The sequence below is a fragment of the Caloenas nicobarica genome, chromosome 18 (assembly GCF_036013445.1).
Source record: "Caloenas nicobarica isolate bCalNic1 chromosome 18, bCalNic1.hap1, whole genome shotgun sequence".
In the NCBI taxonomy this organism is placed as follows: Eukaryota; Metazoa; Chordata; class Aves; order Columbiformes; family Columbidae; genus Caloenas; species Caloenas nicobarica.
In genome coordinates, this window is record NC_088262.1 from 2,543,722 (window position 1) to 2,556,961 (window position 13,240).

At 42.9% G+C, this 13,240-nt stretch overlaps 1 protein-coding gene across 2 annotated transcripts; it reads right to left on the minus strand.

Annotated features, from left to right (window-relative positions):
- Positions 1-52: 52 nt before the first annotated feature.
- On the minus strand, positions 53-12,378 carry PRKAR1A (protein kinase cAMP-dependent type I regulatory subunit alpha). Of its 2 annotated transcripts, XM_065648067.1 has the most exons (12): positions 12,283-12,378; positions 11,188-11,252; positions 10,114-10,292; positions 8,118-8,291; positions 7,401-7,492; positions 7,114-7,175; positions 6,623-6,669; positions 5,828-5,986; positions 5,134-5,194; positions 4,729-4,850; positions 4,348-4,429; positions 53-2,543 (listed from the first exon to the last, which is right to left on the minus strand). In XM_065648067.1, the coding sequence occupies exons 3-12, from the start codon at positions 10,288-10,290 to the stop codon at positions 2,371-2,373; spliced, it is 1,149 nt and encodes a 382-aa protein (XP_065504139.1). In that variant the 5' UTR covers positions 10,291-10,292; positions 11,188-11,252; positions 12,283-12,378; the 3' UTR covers positions 53-2,370. The 2 variants fall into 2 exon arrangements, with proteins under 2 accessions (XP_065504139.1, XP_065504138.1); XM_065648066.1 differs by lacking the exon at positions 11,188-11,252.
- Between the last annotated feature and the right edge of the window lie 862 nt (positions 12,379-13,240).

Genomic DNA, 13,240 nt, shown 5'->3' on the forward strand with positions numbered 1-13,240 from the left:
ACAATATACAGATGGAGAAAAAAAATAAATAGACTGATTGCTTTTAAGAATTTAAATCATTTTATTGCTTTACCTGCCATTAGGACAATCTATAACAAAAGGAATATAATATATTAGCACATACAGTAAATCAGACTTATATAGTCAGGTAACAATACAAAAATGGTCCTCTGGTTGACTATAGCTTTCTAGGGCAATAGACTTCATCAATTCGCTAAGGTGGACTAGCAAAAACTTACTTCTAAAGCCCTGAATGTTAGCTAAGGCAAAACTATGCCAATCGTGGTTTCAAACATATTTAAATTGCACACAAAGGTAAAGCTATAACTGTCATTAATATTTAACTCAGACTTAGTTGATTTATCTTAAAATCTTGTAGGTAAAACTACAAAAGGGAGTAAACAGCAAGCTAAAAAGATGCGGTAGTGAAACTTGATAAGAAAGCCTTATATAAAAAAAATGTGCATTTTTTTGTGGAGCTCTAACTAGCTTACACAGTTTTTGGTGCTTTAAAGTAACACGAAGAACATACATGAAGAAAAAACCTGGATAGAGTCAAAACTTAAGAAAACAGTTTTACCAAAAAAAGGAAAAAAAAAAAGAAACCCAAAAAAGAAACCCAAAAAAGTAGCATTTGCTTACTCATTTTAAGGACTCTGGCACAAATCCTCTACTCCACCTCTGAATAGAGAACTCAAACCACAGGCATTTAAATCCCATGACTGGGATTTCAGGTTCGGAAATATCCTGAAACCTTTCGTAAAGGCTTGATACCCTCAGCATTATTTTGCGTCAATTAACAGACTCTTTCTCATTATCTACACGCCTGGGAAAAAGTCTGTTGAATTTGAATCACCTCACAAAGGAAATAAAACGAGGGCTCTGTCGTTAGAAGTAGTTGCACAACGAATGCAAAACTGCTTGCTGTCACTCCCAAATACAAACCTACGCTACTTTATAGAAACTACAGTTTAAAGGAAACCTTAAAAATTGCCTACCAGTATTGAACCGTGGAATTCAGTAAAAACTTCTGGGAAGTATTGGTGCGCACAGAATAATGAAACACAAAGCTGGTAAATACTGAAATACATTTAAGACTCCGCAACACATTGAACTTGGAAAAAAGAGTGAGTATGAAATATGTGGCATGTGAATTCCATAGGCAAGGAAAGAGAATGCACCTTCTGTATTTAAACTAATTTATAATTAGCCATTTTTAAAATTATGAATTGACCAATTAAAAAACTTAAAATAACTGAGTGTTGCAGGAAAGTTAAAACATTCAGTTTTTCTGCCTCACATTCTCCACCAAGAATATCGGCATCCACATGGACCAGCAATCTCACCACCTGCAACTGATGCTGCCCATAAATACCCTTTTCCCTGGTAACAAAGGGTCACCCCAACTGATGATCATTTTTTAAGAAGTCAACTGAGGAATACAAAACAAGCAAGAGTCACAGGGAAAATAAAATGTTTGCTTCCAATTTCTACACCAATCTAAATACTTCAACATCACTAACAGCTGGGCAGCTGTGCCATTCTGACACCAACCGATGTACTAGAGACCAAAATTAGGCATTTAATGGAACATTTGGTTCTTGCCACTTTGAACAGAAGAGTTTTAAATGGCATATCTATCGTTGAAGAAAGAACAAGAGAAAAATCAGTTGCGGCAAGTCAGCAAATTAAGTAACAACTGCAGTAGTTCACCAGAACTATTAACCTTGAAAGCTTTTACACTTGACAAAAACATAACTAAGCAATCTCAAACCAGCAAACACAGGAACAATTATACTGTTAAATTCCAACTGTGGCTTTCTTAGCAGCTGATGCCTCAATGATTGAACCCAGGATTACAGTACCCAGAAAATTATAAAAAAAAAAAAGAAAAAAAGAAAACCCCAAGCCCCGAGAAGCTCAGTTACAAGGGCAGCTCTCGTTTGAAAAGAAATACAGCAGATTCTGACCACAGCCTTAAAAATCTGTCCAACAATTTGAGAAATACCTTTAATTTCCACCCCCCTCCCCACTGTCACCTCCTTGCTGTGTGGCAATTGGCACGGTGGCAGGAGATGTCCCCTCGCTGAAGCAAGGCTGCGATGGCCCGAGTTGGACACTTGCACAGAGAGAAGCCGTAAGAGCAAACGTGTCCATAGAACTTTTTCTATTCATTTAATGGGACAGAGAGCACAGAACTAATATGCTCTAAATTAATAATAGTGCCATGGCAAGCAATTTTTTTTTTTTTTTTTTTTTTTTTTTTTTGGACAGACAGGAAGCTGCAAATGCCAGTGGCGATGTGGCTCTGCACAAGGGGAGTAAAGCAGTCTGCATTGGTGAAGCATGTTTCGGGTAGGGAGGAGGGTTTCAGACAGACAGCGATACAAAACTGTTGTACTGCTGGATGTTTCGCTTGAGAATATCTGAGCACGGACCCAGGACACGTTCAAATCGAGGTCGATCGAGCTTTACACATTTCAACGGGCCACGAGCAACAACTGTGGCAGCACGAGGACGGTTCATCAACAGAGCTATTTCACCTAGGGCAACAGGAAAGTGCGAACAGTGTTAAAAATCAACGGGCAAGAGACAAAGAATTTACCCTGTTGTATTTCAAACTGCTGTAAAAATGGAACAGAACGTAATTCAGGTTTTAACACTGATCAGAACAATTATCTGTGTAGTTACATTATAGCAGAAGGAACTGTGAATGCAGTTAAAAAAAAACCTACTTGTTTTTTTAATTAAAAAGCTTGTCCACATTCAAGTCTGCCTGAAGGCCTAAAGAATTTTCAACATTGTTTCTATTTGAGAAAAGGTCATATTTCAATTAACCATTTAATTTTCCTAGTCAATAAGTAGTTCTTTCTCTCACATGTAAGGTACGCTACTGTTCAGTTCTGGTATTTCTAGGAAACTCAGGTATTGAACCACGGTACTGAAGTAAAAAAATCCTAATGTACAAGACAGGAGCCTCTGAGCCACAGGTAGCCAGGAATGAGAATGTGACTGCCGTGGGGCTGGGGAAGGTGAGCGTCTCGAACTCTGGGATTCTCATTTCATAAGTTATGCACAACGATGCCAGAAGCTTTGTCTCAAGTAACTTACAACTGCTAAACAACATATTTGGAATTGGAGTACATCCCACTACAGGCCTTGCAACATATTTGCTGGTTACGTCATCTACGAAGATGAAACACTGAGCAGAAATCTAGATGGCTTTAGCAGGACTAAGGAGAGAGGACCTACCTTAAACATGAGAAAAAAAGTTAGGCTTTTTTTTTTTTCAGGGGGAAGTATTTAAACATTAAGTAGTAGGTTCTGAACAGGTTGCCTTATTTGCTTCAGAACCGCAAGCCACTTCTCTTCTGAACCCAAAATAAGGACCCCAGGAATCTCGTTACACACTGTTAGATTATACTCCAGGAACACTCTGAGCATACATCTCCAGTCCTTATCTGTGATCCAAAATACATTAACATGCACTAGGCAAGTGATTAGTTCCATGTGAAGATTATTTCCAAGTCTTCACAAGTACTTTTAACAGGATCTCAGTCTTTCTTTGCCAGCACACATAAGCTTTTCCAAGCCAAAGTAACTTATATGCCATGTAACTTTTAGCTGAAAATCTTCGACAGAAGGAGAAAAGACCCTGATCTGCACTTGGGAGGCTACGTCCAGAGTACCACAGACTTTTGGGATCCCCAGTACAAGATGCTGACAAAGCAGAGCCACCCAGATGGTTTGGGGATCGCAGCACAGAATGTCCAAAGAGATGCTGCAAGAGCTGGGTTGGTCTGACCTGGGGAGCAAGCGGCTAAGGAGGGAATCTAATTGCTGCCTTCAGCTACATAATAAGTAATTATAGACACAACTAGACTGCTCTCTGTGTAGTGAAAGGCAGAGAGAAAGCACCAAGTTACAGAACAGGAAGTTCTTGTCAGGCATGAAGAAAAAAATCCTCACAAGGCTGGTTAAACACTGAAAGAAATTGCCCAGAGAGGTTGTGGGATCTCCATCCCTGCAGAGATGAGACACTCGACCGGACACAGCCCTGAGCTACTTGTTGCAATTTCCAAGTTGGCTCTGCTCTGGGTAGCAAACTCAGAGCTAATCACCACCAGGCCCCTTCTAAGTTAAAGCACTCTAAAACAATCACATTTCTGTGACATGCGTGCACACCTGAATGCCAAGTGACTCCGATACTCACCTCACATTGGCTGAAACCACAAGAGTGAGCCAAAACAGCAATTAAACAAATCCATCCCTTCGTTATCATCAACACAGCACAGGTGAAATGGTGACAGCAGCGTATGTAACCGTAGTCGTCACTACGTAACTCACCGAAATAATCAGAAGGTGCCAGTCTGCCCACTTCAACAAATTCTTCATTTTCTGATCGACGCTGTAACACTGCGGCTGTGCCCTTTAATAAAGCACAGTAATTAAACAATTGGAATTTCCAGCACCACTCGAAACACTGAATTCCACAAGGAATCAGCTACTTTGCAGCAGTAACTGTTACAACATCTCAGTCTAAAAACCACGCCACAGTCCCTGCATAGTTCACCAGACTGCTCTTTAAAAACAGCTGGTCCTCCCTCCTCTCTAAGCACAAAACGTCTTGGCTATTTCATTTTTCTCCAAGTGTCTACTTAGGGACAGAATAAGCCATGTTAAAAAAAAAAAGTTCCAAGCTTTTATTATAATTTTGACCTTACTTACCTCCAAGATAATGAAGAACTCATCTCCTGGCTCTCCCTGGACCACAATCTTTTGCCCATCCTCAAACTGTACCGGTTCCAATGCATCGGCTACAGTGAGACGCTCCCACTTGTCCAGAGATTCTATGGAATTAATTGTTCATTAACAGGGTATCTTTTCAAGGCACAAATTATACTTTTTGCTCTGTCTTTATACAGAGGTCAACCTATTGCTGGCTATGTTTGTGCATCAGATATCAAGACTTGAATCAGAATTATTTTGAAATTATGCAGAAAAGCAGCACAGGCTTTGCAATCAGTTTGAATGGATTATCACAATAGCCTGTAATCATCATAATGCTGGGTAAAAGCTTTATTACAAATATGGCAATTTATTCCACTTCAGAACAATAATATTCTTACTTACCCAATATAGATACTTTACTAAGGAATTCCTCATACATCTTTCTCTTTCTCAAGGTACTCCCCTACAAAAAAAAAAAAAAAAGCGCACAAAATAAGTTCTCCTTCTACTCTTCTACTTCATGTTTTACATGAGGCTTCAAATAAAACTCAAGACAAAAACAAATTTAAGACATACTGCATCCTGCCTCACAGAACCCAAACACACAAGATTAAATGTTTCAAATTTAATTATTTCAGTAATATTTCAGAGTTCAGCAACCTTCATGAAGTACTTAGCATTTGTTGCAGACTTCACATTTCTTACATGCATTCTAACTGTATAACCTTATCAAAATTCACAAGACCTGCTTCAAGTTAGTTACAACTGCTGTTCACACACACTACTTACAAATAGCAAGCTAAATGCAGAGCAGAATCAAAGCATGTGACAAGCTAACCCACAGGTATTACATTTTTAGTCCAATTTAATACTGCATTGGTATGGTTTTGTTCACTAATGTAAGATTCCCCCTTGCCCCATACCTGATAAGATGTACGCTGAGTGATCAGCTTTCTGACTGCTAAACAGATAGCAGGATTTTGAATAAATAACTCCGGCAAAGGACAGGCACAGATAAAAGGTCAAACTGAGCGAATAGTAAAACCAAAAGCATAATTCCAGGCGAGCACGCAGCAACAGCTAGAAGAATACTTGCCATCAGGATCCTTCTATAGCTGTCTCTGTCAATGCCCCACAACTTCACGTTCGTCTTCGCTTTGACAGTTGCAGCGCGGGGAATTCCATAGATCAGGGCAAGTTCTCCAAAGCTTCCACCCTCACCAACACTGGTTGCCCACTCGTTGTTCACATAAACCTGCAAGGCAGAGGACAGCAGTGAGCCAAGGCACACGGTGTCCTGTGAGCTGGTCAGAGATAACACAAAGCTCCTGCTGCCCCGTATTTTCTTTAAAGGAAAATTCTCACATCTGCACAGTCAGTGTTGACCATTTCAGTGTTTCATCAACACTTCACAGCCGACGCCGGTCCCAGCCCCCGTTTTCACTTTCATCAACAAAGGGACTCTCTCCTACATCACGTGCACAGAGACTACACGTGTAGAATCCCAAAACCCTTTGATAAGAAATAAAATCTCAAAGTCTCTGTCAGAGAAAACTATGGATTATTTGGACTGGAAAATAAAAAGGCTAGTCATTCTTAAAGCCTGTCCCATACCTCAGCTACACTCCACCCTGCACTTGTAAAGCATTAGGATCGTGTTGGTGTCTGAATCACTCATTTTGAAACTCAAAATAACACACAGTCTGGACAGCCAGACTGAGCCATTAAGGAGCAAAGAGGCTCCAAAGCAAAATAAGCTTCTACAAGTAAGAACTCATGAGAAAAGCTGCTAAAGGAAGGACCTGTAGAAGAAGTTTACAAAGATGAGACTATTCTTCTGCTAGGGAGATGACCATGACCATGTCATTAATAAACTACCAATAATGCTTACATCCATTTCTCCTTGATCAACAACGTAGAAGTTATCACCCTCATCACCTAAAGAAGAAAAAAATAATTGAATACATGATTGGCAGAGTCAAATTTTGCACAGCTTACAGGGTGAAATTTCACATTTTGCTGATTTCCCACTCCTCCCAGTCCTGGGAAAGGGGACATCTACTGGTATGTGGGAGATCAGCAGCATTTCCAGGACTACTAGAAAGGTGTTCCAGATCCATAAACTAACATAATGTGTTCTACAGAGCTATCAAAGGACAGTGTTTCCAATCGATAACATATGCAATGAAACCACATCTTCCTGCAATCGCTCCAGTCCTCACTTTAGCATGAACTGTGCTTCAGATAACACAGCAAGAAAGGGTTCACTGCATCCAGATAATGTTTTTATTTTCAAAAAAAACCCCAAAACTAAGAAGAGCACTAGGCCAGAGTCTGGTCACCATCTCCAACTTATTTATTAATGCAAACATTGTCACTTACCTTGCTGTATGACAGTCTCTCCTGCAATGTAAGTGACAGGGAACATTGCGTCAAAGATGTCACTGAAAAAAGGAAATCAAAATTAGACAACTGCTTGGACAACTGCCCTGCATGTGTACATACAGCTGTACCTCCACATACAGCTGTACCTCCAACCCATCGACACTTTTTCTATAACCTCTGTGTGGTTAATCTGTCGGTCATACAGAGGCTGTGCAGCTTTGTACAGTCTGACACATTCAGCTCTTTCTGAAGTCTGCACTCAAACTACAAACATTTATTCCTACCTTCTTTCATTATCATCCAGATGGGCAAACAGCACATTCTTCTCAATGGCTTTCGCCAAAGCAGCCATAGTCTTATAATCTTTTGGAATAACCTAGGATATAATCAGAAAAAGTAACTGATTCATTTTTGAAGAAAAATTTCTGCATTCCCTTACATAACTAAATTATCCAAATTGCTACAAAACACTGGCTGAATTTTTCCAGTTTCTTTCAAGCACTATAGATCTAAAACCAAATATAGTCAATGTTTACAGCCAGTTTGCACAGAAGATAAATAAAAATGTGTATTATTTTATGCAACTGTGAAAGTGCCATTCCATGCTAAGTTTGTAAGGTTTTTTGCAAGAGTACAAGTATCTGTTCAACCTGCATTTTCCTAGGAACAGCAGCAAGTCTGCTCTGCCATCAGGCTAAACGTGATGTTGTTGCAGCTGTCAGATAACTGGAAGCACTTTGTTTATATATATAAAATATATCCACATACAAACATATATTACTTCAAAGGGAAAAGGTCTATGCTATGCATAAAGGGTTTAATTGCATGACAGCTTATTCTAACCTCCAATTAAACAGCTACATGCACAGGTCTGCTTTTCATGGTTATCACAAGACTTAACAGGCTACAGGAGCTCCGTGATTTAATACACTGGACAGAGGGTGGTCTTAAACTCTCCAATTGCCGATGCAATTCTTAGCAATGTTTAAAAGTTTGAGCACCTTTCTAACATAAGATGCAGCATCCTCTTCTGTGTAGACTTCAGCACTGATGGCCCCGCGCCTTCTTCGACCCTTAACCACGGGGTTCAGGGGAGGAGGAGGAGAGATTTCATCCTCCCGCGAGTCTGAGCGTGAACCAGACTTCTGTTGATTCAACAACTGTTTTGTTTCCTCCTAAACAGGAAGGAAGACATGTTTGTGTCACATAATCCAGTTAAAAAAAAAAGTCATTAGATATTATATTCCAATTGAGCCTGCAGTGCAAGGGAGCTTCCTGTGTACTGTCACTCCCACATTAAGGCAAACAGGAGACAAGAGCAAGATCAAAGGCCTTTCCGAAACAGATGGCAGATATGCCTTTCATTCGTAACATTCCTAGCACAATGGTGTTTACTTTAATAAGTTACACTAATAGTTTAATAAATTTAAAAGTATAAACAAGTTGATTCTACCTTCCACTAGTGTATTCAACAGACAATGAAGAAATTCTGCATTTGATAAAGACGTTTTCCCCAACAGCAAACTCAGCCGTCCTTCCCCTCGGCTGTGAGGCGTTAAGCCTTTTTTGATTTGAGAGATAGAGGAGCAATTCCTTGGAAATCCACGTTACATGAGAAGCTTTTGAAACAAGGTCAAGTCATGGACCAACTCGATACTCAATAACCAACAGTTATTTTAGGAGAAAGAAATATGAACACCACTTACAAAAGAGCTGCAGGAAGGATGTTAGAGGCCAAACAGTAGTTTTTTTCCACAAACCACAGATTGTCAACTTTGCATAAAGTTACACATTTTCCTCATTTCCTTCAGCACCTGTTGTGCTGTGTTGTAATGATATTGTAAAGACTAGAGTACTTACAATAAAATGAAGCCTAACTAATTGGGCACACAGAAATTTGATTCTTCTATGTACCAGAAGATTCACCTTAATCAACTAAAATCAGGTTAAGAACAAACCGAAAAAGCCAACCTTGGAGCCAGAGCATTTGCAGCGCAAATTACTTTCTCCCAGCGTTAAGGAAATGGGGTTTTGGGACCTAACTTAACAGAACAAGGAGTGATCTGTTCTCAGAGAGCTTCCAGCACTTTGAAAAGCCGGGTTTGTCCCAGTGCCCTTGATCAAACTGTCCCCCCCGAGCTGGGCAGCTCACCGTGTGGCTGCTGCTCCGCTCCAGAGGTGCACAGAGCCCGTGGATAACATCACCGCTTCGAGGAGACACACACTAGATAACCAGAGCAGCAAGTTTACATTTTACACCTCTCGGATAACCACAGAGCGAGCACCGATCCCTGGAATTATGTTTCACTTCCTGCCTTTTGCCAATTGATAAAACAGCTCTACATTTCAAAAGGATGAGGGCAAGACATATTTAAAACCTTGTTTCTATCTTCTGATTTTAGAGAAACAAGTCTTGACTGAGACGTTGTTAAAAATAGCTTGAGCAGTACTAAGTGTTTGGTTTAAACTGCCTCTCCACAAAGTGGGCAACACCACCAACCACAGACACATACTGTTCGTTCATATACAAAATACTTAACCCATTAAAAAAAAAAATAGAATGCAAATACTTCCCTTTGACTTCAGCTGGGCCTGCAGAACAGCACTCACCTGCTACTGTGCTGTACTCGAATTATTGTAAGCCATTTATCCCAATATAAAAAAATCAAATGCCGATCACCAGCGCGTAACCAAGGTCTAACGCCACGGTTATCATCTAAGTACAGACACGACCGTATTTGCTATCTGCTCACTTATGTGAGCAGTACCTCTTGGCAGTTTATGTTCTCCCCTGCATACTCTGACAGAAATGCTTTTACACAATGATCAGCTGGCATAATCTACCACAAAATAGAATTTCTTTTTCCAAAAGCATCAGTTCCAATTTCAAATGGCCAATACAAACACCGGTCAAATATGAAACAGCCTCTAAATCACAAAGAGATGACATGAATTTAGGCTGTTCCACTCTCCTTCCCTCCTGCTATGTATCTTTACCTTCTCCAGTCTTTCAAAATATTCTCTGAGGAATCCCATGGGTCGTTCAGGTCTCACTGTGCATAACTGTACAATGCAATCCTTCAGCAGCTGCTGGATGTTGTGTTTTTGGACGTAAAGTTCACATTCCCGAAGACTACGCTCCTCCTCGCTGCTGCTGCTGCTGGAAGCTGCCATTGCTGAAGAGAAGAGAAAGAGAAGGTTAAATAACTAGTGGAAACAAAGACGCCGCTGCGCAATATAGTCAGGCACATTATCCTGCATTATTATCTTACTGATATCACAGCATAAAACTACCTTTATCTGTAAGACTAGTAAATAAGCTAAACCCTGAAAGAAAAAGCTATGAACTTATTTAGCGCCTAGAAATAAATTAAAAAATCTGCATTCTCTATAGCCACAAAAGGAAAAGCATTTAATTGAGCTGAGAAAGGTTCAACAACTCAAGCCCTGTGAGCTCTCCGAGTCAGGGAAGCTTCCACCTAAAACTTCTGCGGATTAAACCCAGTATTTGATGGGAGTGGAGGCTCAGCTCCCAGAGCTGCACAGTCTGCGCGGGGTCACGGGGATGATGACCAGGAGATCGGTGGGTGGCAACTGGGAATCCGAGAGGCTGGTATGAAAAGTATTCGGAAGTGAAACACGTCAAGGCTGAAGCCAAAGCCACTTTGCCAAATGCCAAGGCAGAGTCCACTAATAGAAGTTATGGAATTACGGGCGTTACTCCTAAAAAGCTACTTGCCAGTTTACACTGGTCTATATTTCAGAATTATCTCTCTGGATACACTGCAATCCCAAAAATATTTCTTCAATTGTAAATAATCAAGAGCACATCTGTTATGATGCAGGGTTTTCAACAGACCTCAAAATTACAGTGTCAGCTGCAGCACTTTCAAAAGTTTTTCTAGCAGGTTTTTTCCCCTCCTTCCAAGTAACAGATCTATTTTAAAATATATTTTTATATACCTATATATAAACAAGTCATTTTTTTCATAAAGTAATTAACACTGAGACAGCTAAAGAAACAGGAAAGAATTTCTCAGGGCATTTTTGATGAAATATAAAGAAAGTTACCTTGTACAGGGACAGTGGCAACACCTTATGAATATGCAGTAAGATTATGTTGATCCCAGGATAAGCTTTTGAAAGAGAAAAAATGGACTAAGACAAAATAATTTTGAGAAATGAAAAGTCGATGAAAAGCCAAGTGGCACAGTCATATTGTGTTTTATGCTACTGAGGCAGCAGATGTAGAAATACAGGCCACACAGGCAACATAACACCATGGCCCTTTGAATTACGCTACTGGAGATTACAGGAGGACCAGAGTTAATGCAAAATTGCCAACACTTCAAACAGATTTCACTCTTGTACCAGTTAATCCCTGCATAAGTACACACAGACACATGTATTATGTGCTGCATAAACGCCGAGTATGGACTGAAAAAGTGCCTTAAAGTTCTCCAGTTACTTCTTTTGTTTTGACGACTAACACAGGGAGGGTCAGTCCTAATTAACAGCCCCAGAGAAACTCGGTGGCTCCCTGACAGCCTCACAAATTACAGTCCACAGAAAGAGCCCCGTGCTGATAAACAGCGGACACGGCTACTCAGGAGAACAGCGAGACGGCTGCAGAAAATACCAAGGAAATCAGGAAAACTCCAGCACTTCACCAAGTATTTTTTTCTGCACGTTGCAAACCCGAGGTTTTCCACCGCTCCCCGCCCCGGCACGGCTGCTCCGAACCGCCCGGGCCCTGCCCGCCCCTCACCGCGGGGCCAGGGCAGCCCCACGGCCAAGGCACCGTCGGAACGTTCCCGGGGCGGGGGCCGAACCCCCCGGATCGTTTCCAGGCTCCGAACGCCGCCGTGCCCAGCGCCTCAGGCGACGCCCGGGAAACCCGCCGGGGCCTCACGCAGCGCGGCCTCTCTCCCCTCTCGGACACGAGGCCTCCAGGCAGCAAAGCGGCCGTTGCACCCGCCCCGAGCAGCCCCAGGAGCTGCCGGCTCCGGGCCCGGGCCGCTCCCCTCAGCAGGGCCGGCCCCCGCCTCCAAGGCCGCAGGCCGCCCGCTCCGCGCCCTTCCCGCCCGGCCTCGCCTCACTCCCGCCACCGCCCCCGCTCCTCCCCAGGGGCTGCCCCGCCGCTCCGGGCCGGGCGCCGCCGCTCACCTGGCGCGGGCGGCTCCGCCGGGCCCTCAGCGCCCCCCGCCCGTCCCGGCCCGGCCGCGGCCTCGGCGACAGCAACGGCGGCAGCTCCCAGCGGAAACCAACCGGCTCGGCCAATCACCGCCCGCCGTGACGTCAATGCGCCTCGCTCTCACCCGGACCCGTCGCCGCGGTAACCTTAAAGGGGCAACGCAAGGGCGCCTCCGCTCCAAGGGGGCGCTCGCAGCCCGGGGAAGGGGCCCCACCTCGCTGAGCGTCGCCTGCGGCTTTAAGGCGCACCAGGGTGGCGCGGAGGTACCGGCCGGGCCGCTTCCCCCGGTCACCGCGGGTAGGATCCGGGTTCGCGTCCCGGGCGAGGGAACCCGCCGGTCCGGTAGCGGGGGCGCCTGGAGAAAAGCCGCGTCGCCTGCCCGCGGTGGAGGCCCGGTCAGGGCTCAGGGTGCTGGGTCCCCCCCTGCGAGGCGTTAATTAATCAGTAATAGAGCTGCAGTTGCTGGTGAACCACAGCGAAAAATAAATTGCGTTCAAGTTTGGCAAAGATAATCCATTTTAAATCCATATTTCATGTGACTTTATGGGCCAGGTGAGCCCTGTGGATCCCGTCACTTCGTGTATATAAAGCCCATGAGAAGCAGCCGAAGAGCTCGGGCCAGAATCTCCCTAGAGCTGGGAAAAAAAATCACCCAGTTTTACAGCTCAATATTACAACTGCTGAGAGAGCATTTCAACCACAACCCACCGCTGCTGAACTCATTTGAGAGAATTGTTTAACATACAACCAAAGGGATTCCAGTAACAATATAATGCATATTTTGAGATTAGAAGCAATTGGTGCTGTTACAATGCTGTCCCGAGGCACCAGGAACAATCTTACATGGTGTTTCTTTAATATTTGTCATATTAAAGAAACAGCTTAGGTCTAGATATTCGATCTGCATTTACAACAGCAAAACTAGCTCCC

Bases quoted from the DNA above. Each gene is read 5' to 3' on its own strand.
- PRKAR1A (XM_065648066.1), bottom strand. From the start codon at position 10,290: ATGGCAGCTTCCAGCAGCAGCAGCAGCGAGGAGGAGCGTAGTCTTCGG. The intron at 6,670-7,113 runs GTAAGTGACAAT...TTTCTTCTTTAG, and splicing joins AGAGACTGTCATACAGCAAG to GTGATGAGGGTGATAACTTC. The intron at 5,195-5,827 runs GCAAGTATTCTT...TTTTTTTTGTAG, and splicing joins GCTATAGAAGGATCCTGATG to GGGAGTACCTTGAGAAAGAG.